This window comes from Lepidothrix coronata, unplaced genomic scaffold (genome assembly GCF_001604755.1).
Source record: "Lepidothrix coronata isolate B3197 unplaced genomic scaffold, Lepidothrix_coronata-1.0 Scaffold221, whole genome shotgun sequence".
NCBI lineage: Eukaryota > Metazoa > Chordata > Aves > Passeriformes > Pipridae > Lepidothrix > Lepidothrix coronata.
In genome coordinates, this window is record NW_016690401.1 from 362,938 (window position 1) to 379,598 (window position 16,661).

Sequence of the window (16,661 nt, forward strand, 5' to 3'; positions counted from 1 at the left end):
TCTTCGAGCTTCCCCACACTCACCCGATTTTTTTTTTCGGGGGGCCTTTTTTTTTTTTTTTTCTCCCTCTGCAAAAAAAAAGGCGCAAATCATGCACAATATTGTCTTTTGCGGTTTATCTTCCTGGGGAGAAACTTTCACCTCCTCAGCCGGGCGGTGAACGCGAGACTGATAGCGGCAATCATTCCTGCAGATAAATGAATTGAAAAGACGACACCGTCCCCCCCCTTGATGAATGGGAGCCGGGGGCGGAGCGACGTGCGGGCGGACGTGGGCAACCATTGGCCCGGGCTGGCTCCCCCTTCCCCGCGTAGCAGCCCCCGGCCCCGCCGGCTCCCGGCGCTGATTGGCCGCGCCGGCTCATCCATCGCAGGTATTGTGGCGCCCTGACACCGCTCTGACAAACGGGGCTGCGGCAGAAACAACTTTTTTTTCTTTTCTTTTCTTTTTTTTTTTTTTTAATATATAAGATTTTTTTTTTGCCTTTTTTGCCTTTTTTTTTTCCTTTTTCTTTTTTGTCCCCCCGCCCCCCGAAAATATTTCCAGCGCATCTTTTTGTGTGTATGTATGCTAAGGGGACAAAAAAAATTTTTTTCTATTAATATTATTAGGGTTATTTTCTCCCCCTCTCTCCCTCTCTCTGTCCCCCTCTCTCTCTCTCTCTCTCTCTCCAGCACTCTGATAATGAAGGTTATGATGATTTCTTGGTGATCCAGAATTTTTGAGATCACTGAGCAACTTTTTAGGCTTTGGAAAGAGAAGCCCTGTAGGGACTCGTGTCTTTTGAAGGTGTTTTCCTCTTGTTTAAAACTGAAGCTCTCCGAGAGTAGGTGCTGGGTGCACTATATTTTATTTTTAAACACCAGGCGTGATTTCTCTGTGTAGCTGATTCTATCCCTCCATCAGGTTTCTGAAATAAATCTTGTTTTCTGCACCCATCAAAACGCAGGTGGGTGAGAACTCTTAACTTTCTAATTTTGTCGTGGTCGTTTTGCCTCCTTTTCTTGTTATTTTCTTTCTCTTTTCTCTTTCACTCTCATTTTCTCTCACTCTCTCTTTTATGGAGTCTCTTTTATTCAGGTGAAACTGTAAATTTCACAAACCTACGTTATTTCTCCTTCTGCTGCATGAAACTGCCGGATACTTCCCTCTTTATTTTTTTTCTTTAAAAAAATTTAAAGTCTTCGATAGGAGCAATGTAAATTCTCTGACATTCAAACCTTTTCTAGTTCACAAATCAGTCACCCTTGTCACAGTTATTGAAATTCCTCAACTTGCCACACCAGGACGGTGGAAAAAGCAGGCGGTGTCTTTGTTGCTGACCAGGCTTTTGATCGCCAGAGAAAATTTACTTACCTTCAGATGAGTGAGCAGAAAAAGAAATAACACTCCCTTTGATTTAGTTAGAAAAATGCAGACATTTGGATTCAGTGCAAACATACAACACTTGGTTGTTTTCTAGATGCAACCCTCGATTAACCTGTCTTTCCCCAGCTCAAAGTCTATTGAAAAACTGTGGATAGTTCTTTTTTGTTCCCGCTACAAAGAGCCATTGACTATATATTAAAATGATTGTTGAAAGGTATAAGTATGGTATTTAAAAGCAGAAAGCCTTTGTGGCTTAATCAATTAAGCTGAGCAACATTTGTACAATATTTTAAAAGATGCTTCGGCACTAAAAAAAAAAATCTCATGAAACTTAAAAATATAGACATCTTTGTGTGAGTATGCATAGATACACTTATGTATGTGCTCATGCGCGTACATATATAAAACTGGCAAATTATTTATTTACTCAGTCGCCTGCATATTCATTAGCTCTAATTATTTTCTAGTAACGAAAACACCAAAAGCTCGCTAAGAGTCAGACTCCTTACATTTCGCCTTTGTTCAGCTCTTCACTTGCCTCCTTCGCAGCTCAATCCGAGCCCCTCCAATTCCTAGTGCCAAACAAAGAAACTTTAAACTCATCCTCTCCAATTAAAGCCGCTGGTAAGCAATCCGCAGCGCAGGTACTGGGGAGTCGGACCAGCAGTGCAGCTGCGCGAACCCTTTTCGGATGAGAATTGCCTCGTTTCGAGAGATATAAAATGGCCATATTGCCTAGAAAACAACAAAAAAAACCCAAACAAAAAACAACGACAATAAATAAACTTTGATACGCCTTGAAGGAATGTTTCGCTGCAGTTTATCTGCAGATGCAGTGTGTCTGTGCTCGGTGCATGGAGATAGCTTTCAAAGCAGATATATTATGTAATTTTCATTGGATCTTGGGATGCTTTACAAGGTTTGGTGGGGGAGTATTTAGAATAATGCCGAGCTGAATCTACACGTTTGCATTTATTCTACCAAATCTATTTGATGGAATTGCAATGGCTTATAGCAACAGGTATACCCGCTCTAGAAGAGTCTGGGTGTGCACATGGTCTTAAGGCGGGTGTTGCACTGCTTTCTGTATTTGGTGCTAAAATTAAGTGAAGGACAGAGTTGTCAGTGTTGTTGTGAACTCTTCTGGGCGATGGCATTAGGAGAGCTAGAAAGTTAGGTAGTTCAGTGCTAGCCTGCCTCCCAGTGCAGGAGGAAACCAGTGATCATTCCAGGTCGGTACAAAATACACGAGAAGGCAGACGAGAAGGTATTTTTAGGAAGCGTATCTAAATATACAATGTAAGAGTGAATATAAAAAAAAAATGTTGTGGGTTGTAGAAGTTATCAAGTGGGATTTGCGGTGCGCTCTCTGCAGGAAACGAAAGCTGCTCCAGTTCAAAGCCACATGCACCAACGTGACATATAAGCCATTAAAATATCATCCTGACGGCTCATTTCTGCATCATCATACATTCCCTAACTGCTTCCAGAAAGCAAGAAAAGAAGAAATGAAGGATGACCGCCTCGATGGAAGCGCCAAAGAGGTGGTGGGTTCTTAGTGGGGGGGAGTATTGTTTTCTTCTTTCATTCTTTCTTTCTTTTCCCTTCCCCTCCACCCCCACTTTTATTTTTGCCAGTTCAGAAATGAGGGGAAACCTTCAACAGGTCGCAGGGGTAAGTGCCTGGGAGTAGGGGGTGCCTGGGCAGTGCGGGCAGCTGGCTGGCCCCCACCGCCTGCCGCAAGGGCTGGACGAGAGCTCCCTGTCGTCGGGGGGGGCCCAGCGGGAGGAGGTTCGGACACCCTGGGGAGGAAAAGCTTGGAACCCTGCGGTGCGAGGGGGCAGCTGCACGGCTGCCCCTCGCCCACGTGGGGCAGGGTCCTGACAGCACCTCTGCGGGCGGGGGCGGGCGGAGGGACAAGAGCGCGGGAGCCATCGAGAGGGGGTCCGGCACCCTCCGCCGGACGCTGGGAAACGCGCCTGCCCCTCTGAATGCAAAAGAGGGCGAAAGCTTGGCCTGGCGGTCCGAGCAATGCAGGGTGCGGTGGTCTGCGGAGGGGGGCGGCGGGGTCCGCGGAGAGGGACGGAGGCGCTCCCGGCCCCGCCAGTGGCCGGGCTTGCTTCGGACGGGCAAGTGGCGGGGCCGGACGGGTCTTGCGGTCGCCCAGGCGGGGCCGGGGGCCCAGGGCGGCGGGCAGAGGGCGAGGAGCGCTGACAATGGCGAGCCCCGTGGGGAGGCGTCCCGGGGGACGCGCTCCCCGCCCAGGACCTCGCCCACTGCCGCGCCCGGTGCCACAGGGGCGCGCCGGGGGATCCGGTGCTCCAGCACCGCACGCCCTTCTTTATAGGCGGGTACGGGAGGGACGGAGCCCGGGAGCTCGGCCGGCCCCCTCCGACCCCCACCCGCCCCCCCGCGGGCAGAGCCGGGGGTCTGCTCAGGGAACTGGGTGCTGCCGCCAGCTTCGAGCAGAGCCCATGGAGGGATTGAGACTCTGGTTCTGGCCCCGAGGGGCCGTCCCGTGTCTGCAGAAGAGTGGGGAAGTGGGGATGCTCCCAAATCCCTGCCCTGGGCGATGCCTCTGAAGGTGACCTCTGACCCAAGCCCAAAACAGTGTGCCAGCTCTGGCACCGGCACAGTGCAGAACCGACGGGAACCGGGGTGTGTTTCTCGCCGAGACGCCCCGGCCCCACGCCCTGCCACTCTTTTGTCACGCACGGTCCCTCAGCCCCGGGGACCCCGGCCGAGCGGGGAGCACGTTGGCCGGGCTAGGCTCGGGGCTTGCTCCACCCGGAGACAGGGAACTTTATTTCTGCACCGAGCCCTTCCCAGTGAACGCTCCCTCCGCCCTGCGCGGCCGCGGAAAGCACAGGTTGCGTGACAAGCCGGTGGCGGCGGGGCACACGCCATCCCCGCTGCCGCCCACTCGGTCTGGCTCTCACACACCCGCCCGGGGCCGTCAGGATCCCGCGGGCAGCGGCTGCTCCAGCCCTGCTCTGCCGGCGCACCTTCGGCCGGGTGTAGGAATGAGCGTTTAGGTAAGGGCGGGGGGGAGGGAGGAGGGGCGGGTCCCATCGCAGCCCCAGCCTCAGCGCGACACCCGGGGGGAACTGGTAGCCCGCACTGGTACTCCGCACTAACGCCCCGGAGCTCGGTCCGGCCGAGATCCGACCAGTTCGGGCAATGGGATATCCTCACCCTCCTGCTCCGCCAAAGGCACATTGCAGATGAGAAAAGCGTGCGAGGTGGAGCCAGAGTTTTAGCCAATATTTACTCTGAAATCCACAACTGTTTTGCCTTCCTTTTTGTCATCTGGTAACCATTTGAAACCTTAAATGCAGCTATTTTTCTTTTTGTCCAGTTTCAACAAGTTTTGGCGAACGCTTGGGAACTGAGCACTCCTCCAGCCTCCTATCCTAACCAATAAAGCTCAACTCCTGCAAATCTCTCTCTAGTGGGGCAGTGTTGGCTGCTCTGACTTGAGAAAAGTGCAAGGATGAATGAAACTTGACTAGGAATTTTAATTCCTAAGGGATTCCTAAAGTTATTCTTATTTCGGCAGTAATTTTTGTCACAGCAGTGAAAATATTGAGGACATCAAATTATTTACGATAGAGTATGACCGTGATACAATGATGAAGTTTCATGATTAATATCATTAAGTGTTTGTCTTAGTATAGATTTTTGTTTTTCAGCTCTGGAGTTCCCTATAATAATAGTAGCAAGACTAATAACAATAATAGCACTTGAAGTAACTGATTCTAGACCCTAGCATGCTTTTCTGTATTAAAAACAAACAAACCAACGCCTGAGAATTTCAAAGATATCTGTAAAAATTCGGACTCAGACACTTCATCCAGCCCCAGATCTGCTCTCAGGGCTATTGCTGCCGCTCAAAGCAAGCTGTGCAAAATTCTGCCTGCAGTAGTGGCAGTGCTCTGCCTTGCAGAGAGCAAAGAGCAAGCTGAAAATTATAGGCAGGGAGAAGTGCCAGGGTGGTACTATACTAATCCTTGCTGAGACAACAACTTGTGTTGGAGGCTCGCAGAGAGTCCGGAATTTAATTTCGGGAGGGAAGGATCTGTAAACAATATAGTCGAGTTGGTAAAAAACCTCCCTTACAATAGGCTGCCAGAAGGTGAATGTCAGATCAAAGGAGAACTGAAAAGATGTCCTTTCATATTTTTTTCCCTAAATCAGCCATGGAAACTTCATGACTCCATAAAACATGTGCTGCTTTGCTGAGGAGACAGCCTCCAGTTTCCCCTCGGAGAAAGCTTCTCTTCCTCTCTTACTGCCTAACTTGTGTTTTGGTTTGGTTTTATGTTTTTCTGCTTTTTTTTCCCTTTTCTTTTTGAATCCATGATGCTCAAGACATATAGTGCCTTGCTCATTTCATATCACACACAAATGGTTTTGCTCTTAACTTTCCACCTCTCTCCCCAAACAGGAACAAAGTCAGGAAATGAGGCACAAGACTCCCCTTGTAATGAGGAAAAGAAAACGACTTTACAGAAACATCCTGGAAAAGTCAAGTAAGTTAAAATATGTCCTTTTTACAGTTCAAAGGAGACTATTTTTTTTCAGCTTAGTGTTTAACGTACTTGCATAAACACAAATCAGCGACAGAACTCCCCACCAGCAGCTGCCTAATCCTGCTCAATGCCTATTCATTTGCGGGTTCTAGAATTAATATTTGACGACTCTCTCATTGAAACAACAACCCCTGACCCCATGTGATTGCACTGTCACATTATTCTATGACATATTCATCTTGAATTCATTTACGGACGATTTGATTGGAATGAGGTTTGACATGTATTGGATCCTATTAAAGAAGAAGACTTTGATCTTGTTGATGGGGTTTACATGATATGTATCATCTTTACCAGGGATACCAGGCTTCCACAATGTGGTGTCTAAGTAGTTAGTGACTGACAGCTTATCTGACAGGAATACCTTAATCTTGAGGTCCTGAATGAAATATTCTATTTAAAATAAGCATATGATTTGCTTGTCCTAGGGTAGCTCTAGGTCACAAAATGTGAGAGGCAAACCTAGGCATAAACCATTGCTTGTCTGGTAGGTGGCTTCCCATTGTCCGGGAACCCTGAAGTAAAGAACTCCCCCTAAGCAGGAATGGGACGAAGGAATAAAAACAAAGGCAAAGTGTGCTCTCGAGCTACTAGGCACCCTCTCCTCTCTGAGGTGAGGATGGGTTTGCTGGAAACCTTTCTTGAACCACCTCTTACTAACCAGCAGTGCCTTCTGCCGGGGCAGGCAGAGACTCGGGCTCACGTCCTGAGTCTACCTCCTTCATCCCTTCCTACCCAGTGTGAGTTTAGGGGATAAGGAATTGCATAGAGTGACTTCTCTGTCCTCTCTGTTTCTGTTCTTCGGATTTTTTTTCCTTTCTCGCAGCAAAGATTAGGTTTTTTTTCAGACTGATCCGCTCACCTCCTCTCGTTTGGGAGTTGAAACCTAAAGATAACCCCCCGAATGCCTGTCTGAAGTGTTCAGAGCGTCCTGTTCCATCCCAGCCCTCGAGTACAGGCTGGATAGTTTCTAGCTGGCTCGTGGGGAAGGGAAGTTTCTGCAAAGGCGGAAGTGGGAGAACATGGGGTGAGTAAAGGTCAGATTTTGCTCTCTCCGATGTTTCCCGTGGGCAGGAGCTGTGCCTTGCACTGAGCACGATTATAAGGGAGAGCAGGATTTGGCTCTGTCTTCTGTTAGAAATAGGAAGAGTCTTGATGTGGAAGTAGATTCCTACCAAAAACCAAGGCAAAGGTAAAGCCGTTGAGCAGGTGGGGCTGTTCCCTCCCAGCAAGGAGATGTGCAGCCGTTTTCACGCCGCAGGCCCGGCAACCCGGCGCGGAGCAGGGGTGCGTGCAGATAGAGGCCGAAGTGTTGGGGCTGCCCGCCTCGGTCCCGCACCCCCGAGAGGTGGGCAGGTGGAGATCTGAGTCCGGCATGGCAGGGCGGAAAGCAGGGAGACAGCTCAGCCCCTCTCCCAGGGCACAGCCCCGACGTGCGGGGCTCCTGCCTTTTCCCGACGGTTGTCCGGCCAGCCTCTCCCCCGAGAGAGCCGGGTCGGACGCAGGGGCAGACGGCTGGAGGGACGAGAAACGCTTGTGACTCGTCTGTACAACATATCACCTCTTTAGAGCAACCGTCCAGCACGGGTGAGCTTTGGGGCCGGGGACTGCAGACGGGATCGCAGACACAGCAGCAACAGGAAAATTTGTACTCAGGATCAAGCTGCCAGTTTAATGACCCTGCAGAACCTGATGTTGACACATTTGAGAGTTTGCCGAGAGCCCGGCATGTCTGGTCAATCACGGCTCAGGCCGCTGCCAAGAAGCAGGAGACCTCGGTCACCTCTCTAGTGGCAGCAGTATGAGCTCGAGCTGCCAAAGGTCTGCACAGACAGGCAGTTTTCAAAACAGTGTGGGAGATGCGTGGAGCCCGGCCGGGTCTGGGCCCGCTTCCCTCCTCTTCCCCGTTTCTCCGCCTCCTGCAATCATGTGGCGGCCTCCGCCCCACTCCCCCCACCCACGCAACCGGGGCTCACACCAACCTCACCTAACAGTGAGGGACACCGAGGGCCAGGTTCTCTTGCACTGCCTGAGAAAGGGTGTGAGAGACATCCCTGAGTGAGGGGCAAGCTGAGAGCCATGAGTGTCTGGCGAGAAATCATCACAACATTTGAAATGAACTTAGGGCAAACCAGTTATGACATTTTTTTTTAATTGACAAACTGTTCCAGATGTTTTCTCACTTGACTGAGAAGTGTCAAATGATGGATAACAAGTATGTAGAGATGCAGTGTTTTAAAGAGGTATGAGGAAAGCAGCTTTATTTGGGATTCCCACTCTCAGTACATTTGTAAGTAACAGATTCATACTTCCTAACGTTTGTCTCTTCCGTGCACTCCTATTGAGATGGTCATGAATAGGACTGTCAAATCCATTTCGTAGAGCAAGTAGACTAGAAAGTTGAGATATTGTGAGGATGGTGTGTGGTTTAAATTGCCTGCGTAAACATGTTATGTAAGGATGGAGAGCTAATTGCATCATTTGTCACTTTTCATCATCTCCACTCAGAAAGATGCACACAAGGATGTATCTATGGCTACCTACCTGCATATCAGCCTTGTGTTACAGAGGAAATATGGTAAATGCAAGCAGAGCCAAAATTACAGCCAACTCAGAGTATGTGAAGCTGTGAAAAAAATATCCCCTATATGGTTACGTATGTCCTACTCTTTAATCTTATGGTTTCCAATCATTGGCTGGTAGCTTCTGTTATGAAAGTAGCTGGGTCGATATTGCCAAACCGTTTCTTGTTTTATTACATCGGAAAAAAACCTATCAATTGCCAAAACTGTTACATTCTTATGGAAATGCAAAATTATACACTGGGAGCTTTACCTGGCATGCATCTGGTAAAGTATCCACTGGCAAGTTAACAGCAAATCAATGTGTTAAAGTACTTATAGTTTGACACGGTGGATAGAGAATTAATCGTTGTTTTATTTCATAAGACTGAGAGGTTATTAGGGGAGCTGTTCTTATGTCATGATCCGAGTACTGTGCTAATACGGTGGGTAGATATTTAGAGATGTGTTTCTCTTTCGTGGACCAGAAGAGTCTTTCCCCATGTTTCATTTACTTTTTTTAAGTTCACAATCCTCTTCTTAAAAACTTAAGCAGATGCTTCCTTATGTGCTGAAGCCCTAAGCTTTTCTAAACCTATAAGGCCTCATTGTATCCAGCTGAAGCCCAAACCTACACTTTCGTTACTAGCACGCAAACCCTGCAGACCATGTTATTCCTTTCAGGTGAGAATCATCAGAACCGAATCCGTTAGAAATGTTTGGCAATGTTTTTCCTTCAAGCCAAGGATGGGGATTTTACAGAGAATTACCCTGTAAGTGTGCATGAGAGAAAGTGAGAGAGAGGGAAAGGGAGAGAGACTCCCTCTTCTGGGTTAAACACTCAGATTCAGCCTGAACATCACGATTTCTCGCATTGCTCCGGCGTCCAGTAACGAGATAACTGCTAAAACTTGCCAGAGGCAAGGAAGGAGACGAGGGGTCTCCCAGAGATCCTTTGTCCGGGCTCCGGCACCGGCGCGGTAGCCGATTCCCGGCCGCACATGCCCGGCCAGCGAGCGGACGGCCCCAGCCGCGAGCTCTGCGGGGAAGGACCCGCTCCCCGCGCTGGCAACAAGTGCCAGGGACCCTCCGGGAGATCGGGACCGCGATCGCTCCGGCAGGGCCGCCTCGACTCGGGCTGCTCTGTGCGGGCCCGGGGGGCTGGCAGGGCTCTGCCGGGGGCGACCCCACGCCTCGGGGCAGAGCAGCGGGAACGGGCAGAGGCGCGGGGGGAAGGCCGGGGCGCTCCCCGCGCCCGGCGTGGCTTTGTTCCCGCGGCCGCAGCGGCGCGGCCGGGCCGGGGCGGCCCCGGGACAGAGACCCCCGGGCCGCTCAGGGGGAAGGGGGCGCCCGGCGGCGGCGCATGCGCGGCGCGCACCCCCCTCCGCTCGGAGCGATAACCCTGCGAGGCGGCGGCGGGACCTGTCACCGGTGACGTCACGGAGGCGGCGGCCAATGGGAGCGGGGAAGAGCCGGGGCCGGGCCCGGCCCGCACGCTGCGGCCGCGCCGTGAGGGGCTCCCGCGGCCCCGGGCAGGACGGGCCGCGCCAGGGGAACCTCCCCGGCCCCGCCAGCCCCCCCCGAGCACGCCTGCTGGCAGCGCCGCCCGTGCGCCCCCGCTGCCAGGGCAGCGGGACTGGGAAACTTTTTTTTTTGGGGGGGAGAGAAAGGAAAAAAGAAAAAAAGTTGGTTTTTGCCCCCCTCCTCTCTGTGTGTCTCTCTCCTCCCGCTGTCAGGTGACTTTTTAGCGTTAGAAGCTAATGAGCGTGGATGCTCTGGGGATCCCAGTGATGGACCCTGCTGCTCTCTCCAGGCGGAAAACGGCACTGAGATTAGTAGACTTGGCGGGGGCTCCTCGCCACCACCACCACCCCCCTCAGAGCATGACAGGCTTCCCGGGCCTCGCCGGGCGCCCCCACACCACTCAGCCGGGGGAGCACGCCGCCGAGTGCCGCCTCGGGCCTCAGCCGCTCCGGCCAGAACACATGGGGCACCGCCACCATCCTCATCCTCAGCATCGCCCCGCGGCCCTTAAGCTCAGCCCTGCCCCTCATCCCCACCACCAGCTCCACCACCACCACCACCATCATCATCATCATCATCATCATCATCATCATATGGCAGGCCAAGCCGAGGTGATCTCTAGTCAAACGGGAGCGTTTGGCCCGGCGCAGTCACCATCAGCCCCTTACCCCGTCTCTCACCCAGCCCAGGCTCTGGCAGCAGGTAGGGACTTCTTCATACGCAGAGACCTGCCGGCCCCACTCATGCCAGGGCTGACCGAGCAGCAGCCCCCTGCAAGTTCTCACCACGGACTGTTTGTCTCAACAACAGGTAGCTACCCCGGACACCATGGTCACCACCACCACCACTCAGAAGCTGGGAATCCCTCTCTGTTCACTGGACTCCATGAGCAGCCTCCCCATGCAGCTCCAGGTGGCCATCTAAACGGACAGCTCAGACTGGGGTTACCTGGAGAAATGTACGCCAGGTCTGAACATTTCACTCAAGTACCAGCCTCCAGGACAGATCATTTTGCTGCTTCTTCACTTCATAACTACGGTGGTATGAACCTGAACGTGAACTTGGCTCCACACCACGGCCCGGGTGCCTTCTTTCGTTACATGAGGCAGCCCATCAAACAGGAACTCATCTGTAAGTGGATTGAGTTGGACCAGACTCCTAAAAAATTATGCTCGAAAACTTTCAGCACGATGCACGAGCTGGTGACTCATGTCACGGTGGAACACGTTGGAGGACCCGAACAGTCCAATCACATATGTTTCTGGGAAGAGTGTCCAAGAGAAGGGAAACCTTTCAAGGCCAAATATAAACTTGTAAATCACATCAGAGTCCACACAGGTGAAAAACCTTTCCCCTGCCCTTTCCCAGGCTGTGGCAAAGTGTTTGCCAGATCAGAGAATCTCAAAATACACAAAAGAACTCATACAGGTCAGTATGTAAAGCTCTCTTTACTCTCTTTCTCTCTGTTATTCAGTGTACTGTTTTGCCTTTTTGTTTTTTTTAATGTATCCTTTGAGTTGTTATTGAATGCACGCCAAGCACTTCTGGAAAATAAATTCTCCGATTTGTTTTCTTCTTTACCGTTTGGAAAAGGGGGAGAAGGAGGGGGGAAGGGGACAGCAAGTGCAGATCTTAGAATTCTCGTCCATATTTTTTTCTGGTTGTGCAGAGAGGCTGCTGTAATGTTTATGCGGGTAGATGTGTGTAAATATGGAGTGATATAGCGACTATTTCTGCTTATTCACACGGGCGAGGATTTTTTTTTTCCGATTTAAAGTAGTCGGGGGAAAAAATGAAATCATTGTGCAAGCTCACAAATTAAAACTGAACAATGGAAGTTACAACTTGTCTAGTCAGTTTTGACTGATGTCGCTGAGATGCTGCTGCTCGAACATTGTGAGAATAACACAGCTGCGACCTTTTCGTTCAACAGTTCTGTTTTGGGCAGGGAGAGTTTCAAATGTTTGATCTGAATAACACTGACATTTTTAATGAGCATTGCCTTCCAACGACTTTCTGCATTCGCGAATATGGGGAGCTGCAAGTTCTGATTCTCATGGGGGGGGGGGACAAAAAAGAAAAGAAAGAAAAGGAAAGAAACCCTGGTATTGTTTCGGCCTGTACATTTTGAAATGTCATTTGCAGATCTGTTAAGCGAAATTGGGACATGTGTCAGAAACATCTGTTAGTTCTAGTTAATAGAAAATAAAGTAACTCGATGGACGATCTTGCAAAACTACGTTTGAACTCTTCCGGCCAGGAAAGCATTTATAATTAATGAAATTGCACGTAGAAAGTTTTCACACTTCCAGGAGCAGCTTGTGAAGTTGTATTAATTAGTTTAGCAGCCGGTGTTTGTAGTCTGTAGCACTGGCTTGTCTTTTTTTTTTTTTTTTTTTTTTTTTTTCCCTCTGAAGAAGATAAGAAATAAGCCCTTTTTGGAAAATTTAATCTGTTCCAGTATAGGGTTTTCCACCTCCCACCCCCTTCTGTACAGCCTTATGCACTGCGAGGGAAACTACATAATCCTATTGTAAGATCTGCTTACAGCCAAACGATTTTTTTCGCCTTCCAGTTCATAAAACTCCCCTTCCCCCATGCTCGGTGCAGGGCTTGACCTTCCAAGAGTCGCATTTTTTATGATAGATCTCGACGTGATATAATATGCAGAACATACACTAATTTCGTATCGCTATCTTCTAAACATAGCACTGAGATTTTACAGCGACCGTCACTCGTCACCTCATTATTTTTCCATCGCTCTATGAGGAGCAAGTCTGTGTGCAGGGCGGGAGGTGGGGGAGGAGGTGGACGATAGCACAGTTGCGTTCTTCGGTTGCCTTGTCGGCCCCTTTTTCGAGGAAAAAGGGGTATCCCCGGGTCACGTAATTTGTATCCGAGCCAGTTCCTTGTTGGATCAGCACAGGTACAGCCATTAACCGGGAGAGCTCATCTCTTAATGACAGTGTTTTTCTTAAGTAAACAAACTTTTACTGCTCTTTAACGGCCTCACTGTTTGAAGTCTCTGAAGCAGAAAATGGTTAAATTCTTGGGAAAACTGACCTACATCGGAGACGCAGGTTCAGGGCAACCCGAGATCGGAGATTTGCGTTTATTAAACACCATTCTGCGTTTCTGTACTTTTGGCTTTAACTTTCCCGGTGATTAATTGCTGTATTGTGCAAACTCCTGCGGGGCCTTTATGGTTCCACCGTTTCTATTAAACACCCAGAAGTTGTCAAAAAAGCAATGTTTCTGAAACCCTAATAGAACTCACTACGAATTATTCATGAAGACAGTTCTAGATTCAACAGGAAAATTATTGCCTCCTTAAATATTAATGACTTCTGATTTCTCCGAGGCTGGGGAGCAGGCAGAGGGATATCTGGTGATATGCGAGTTTTCCAGGTTGGAGAATAAGGCCGTTAAGGCGGCGGCAGCGGGACGAGCAGGACGGGCTGGGATCGCTTCGCCGCCTTCCCAGAGGGCCAGGAACAATAGTGCGAGCCGTGGGACGGAGCCCCGCTCCCTCCCTGCGGCCCCCGTCGCCCCGCGCCTCGCCCTCAGCCCGGAGGCCACCGCCTCCGGCTTCCCCCCACCACAACTCACGCGGAGAAGTTGGTAAATACCTTAATCCACTCCCGGAGACAGGGGATTATGCCACCAATTCCAAGCTGAATTTCACTGAACACTTTTGCCCAGCTACAAGTGTGGGGGTAAAATGGCGGTTCAGGTCCTACGCGTCTCCATCGCCCGCGGAACTTTCTGCGTGGCTGCAGCTCACTGCCCGGGCTGCGGCAGCCGCGACCTGTGCAATCTCCTCTCCCTGCCGGGTAGGGATTTCCACGTAAGAAAACCTGCTCTCGCGAAAGGAATACTTGCAAATGTCTCGGATGGCTCCTCTTTATTGAGGCGTTCAGGGAATGCAACCCGGGCAGCTGAGAAAATGCTGCCCTCTTCTCACTTGAAACCCGGCTGCACGGACGGACCTTTCAGTGGCTCTTTCAGGGGGTTAAGCGAAGTTGAACATTTTTCAACTCTCGGCAAAGCGCATTGCGCCGCAGCCCTCTTTTACCTGAATGGAACTCACTTTGCACAAGCGGAGTGCTTATGAGGATGGCTTTCCCTGGGGTCTCCTAACTTACTGCTTGCTTGTACTACACTAATATCCTTGATTTGTTGTCTCAACTTAGATGCTGAAGGTCAAATTGTTTCCTTACGTGAAACTCTAATTAGATTATATGCGGGCGTGTGTCTATGCATTTGCACCGCTGTACGTCGACAGTATTTGGTTACAGAATCCGCATGGTTTTGTAAGAGACCTTATTTTTAACCTCTTCCCCCCCTTCCCTCCAACGCCAGGTATTTACCCATCCTCTATGCAAGTGTTAAGGGTGCAGGATGTGAGTGCTCCTCATTGATTATTACAGTGCGGAAAGGACATACTTTAAACGAGGAGCCGTGAGCTTTTCCCACCCACCTTGCATAAAGTGCATTCATGTGAAATATTTGGAATGCCTTCCTTTATTTGCCTCTGCTCGCAGCCGAACCCGATGTGGGCTGAGTCCCTCCTAAATTTAATCATGACAAACTAAGAGGGAAAAAAAACCACAAACGCACAACCCAAGAATTTTTTAAAAAAACCCAAACCAAAACAAACACACAAACCCAAATAATGGAAGTCCTTTTGACCACATACGCCATGATGGTGAACACAGTGGCTTTGTTTGCTCTTCACGGTAAGGTTCGACCATGTATTTTTGTGGAGTCCTCTCCTTCCTGATACTTTTTGGCTTTTGAGGGATCAGAAAGTTATTTTCATACTCGCTGGTACAGGACCTGGGTAACCCTTGGCAAGAGGGTTTTGCAGTTTGTTATTGTCAACGACGATAACGCCGTCAACATCCTGAAGCTGGCTGTGGCGTGTTTACTTGAAAACCTCTTGTATATCGTGTACCATGCCAGGTCCACACGATTAGAGGTTAAACTTTCACACTACTCCAGCAACATGATTGTATTTCTGTTATGCGTAAGGTTACTTATCATATTACCAGACAGATTAATGCCGAATGCAATTCCTTCCATGACTATAGGTTCAAAAGAAAAGGGAATCCTACCCTCGCGACAGTGCCGTGCACCGGCCTAATCATTCTTCTGCTGAATCTTTATCGTTTTGCCCCCACAATCAATGTCTTTCTGATATACTTTGTGCCTGTACACACGGTATCAGCAAGCCCGGGAGCGGGGAAAAGGAGGGGGATATGGATCTTCCATGGCAGTGTAATCAGTGCAAGTAAGAAGTGGACGAAATGTGATCCAGCCAGGTTATGAAAAATATTTCCACTTGCACCCGGGGGACTGTGACAAATGTATTTAACGTAAAAAACTTCGAAGGGATAAATCACTGACCGCTCTTTCTGCAGGACTTCGGAGTCCGCGGGGACAGCACACATTTGCTCGGAACGAGCAATTGGCCTCTTAAGTTTTCCTTGTTTCGGAGCTTTGTCTTTTGCACAAACCGCCACGTTGACACACAGGGCAGGGGACAAGGAAAGAGAAGCTGGCCGGGCAGGGTGCTCTACGAGCGGAGCTGGCCTCGCAGCGGGGTGGGCACGGAGCGGCGGCTCCGGGGGATGCTCAGCGGGGCCGGCGGGAAAGGGCAAGGCCAGTGAGAGGAGCCTCCGCGGGGAGAGGAGCCGTGCCAGGGCTGGAGAGAGGGGTCCGGGAGGCTGTGGGCTGGGGAGGTGCCGGGATGCGTCGCCCTCGGCCCTGCCGCCGCCGCTAATGGCTGTGCTCGCCCATTGCCTCCTGCAGGGGAGAAGCCGTTCAAATGTGAATTCGAGGGCTGTGACAGGCGCTTCGCCAACAGCAGCGACAGGAAGAAGCACTCGCATGTCCACACCAGCGACAAGCCCTACAACTGCAAAGTGAGAGGCTGCGACAAGTCCTACACCCACCCCAGCTCCCTGAGAAAACACATGAAAGTGCACTGCAAATCCCCTCCTCCCAGCTCCGGCTACGAGTCCTCCACGCCCTCCTTGGTGTCCCCCTCCTCGGACTCCGGCCGAGAGCCCCCCGCCTCCTGCTCCCACGCTGAGCCCTCCGCGCCCGCGCAGCCCGCCGCCAACCTGAGCGAATGGTACGTGTGTCAAGGCGCGGGGCCCCGCGGCCCCCCCGCGCCCCCCGCCGCCTCCCCGCCGCCGCGCCCCCCCGCCGGGCCCCGGCCCCGCTGCTGAGGGCGCGCCGTGGGCGGTGGCGGGACCGGCCGGGCCGAGGAGCGCCGCCCCGGGCACGGGGGAGCCGAGCGGGAGCGGCGGCGAGAAGCGCTTGGTGGAGGGAGAGCTGGGCTGCGGAACGCGCGGGTGGGCCGGCGGCGGGGCCCGGCCTGCGCCCCCGGCACCGCGCACACGGGAGGGCTGCGCCCGCCTCGGCCGGGGCGCTGCCGCCTCCTCCCGCCGTGCCACGCACACCCTCTCTGACCGCCTTGCTCCAGTCTGTTTACAAGCCAACCGATTTGCATCTCTTTTCCTTTTTTCTTTTCATCTTTCTTTTCCTTTTTTCTTTTCATCTTTCTTTTCCTTTTTTCTTTTCATCTTTCTTTTCCTTTTTTCTTTTC

The 16,661-nt window shown here is 51.1% G+C and overlaps 1 protein-coding gene across 5 annotated transcripts in view; it reads left to right on the forward strand.

The window, feature by feature from the left end:
- Positions 1–896: 896 nt before the first annotated feature.
- ZIC4 (Zic family member 4) overlaps positions 897–16,661 on the forward strand; it is a 20,630-nt gene continuing 4,865 nt past the window's right edge. Inside the window, exons 1-5 of one of the 5 annotated variants that reach the window (XM_017833818.1) lie at positions 897–949; positions 2,744–2,915; positions 5,816–5,900; positions 10,856–11,473; positions 15,860–16,184. In XM_017833818.1, coding sequence (XP_017689307.1) covers positions 2,877–2,915; positions 5,816–5,900; positions 10,856–11,473; positions 15,860–16,184 — 1,067 coding nt within the window. In that variant the 5' untranslated portion in view covers positions 897–949; positions 2,744–2,876. Of the gene's footprint in view, positions 950–2,441; positions 2,916–5,348; positions 5,504–5,815; positions 5,901–10,190; positions 11,474–15,859; positions 16,185–16,661 lie in introns of those variants that run through there. The other 4 variants (XM_017833817.1, XM_017833819.1, XM_017833816.1 and 1 more) reach the window with 4 other exon arrangements.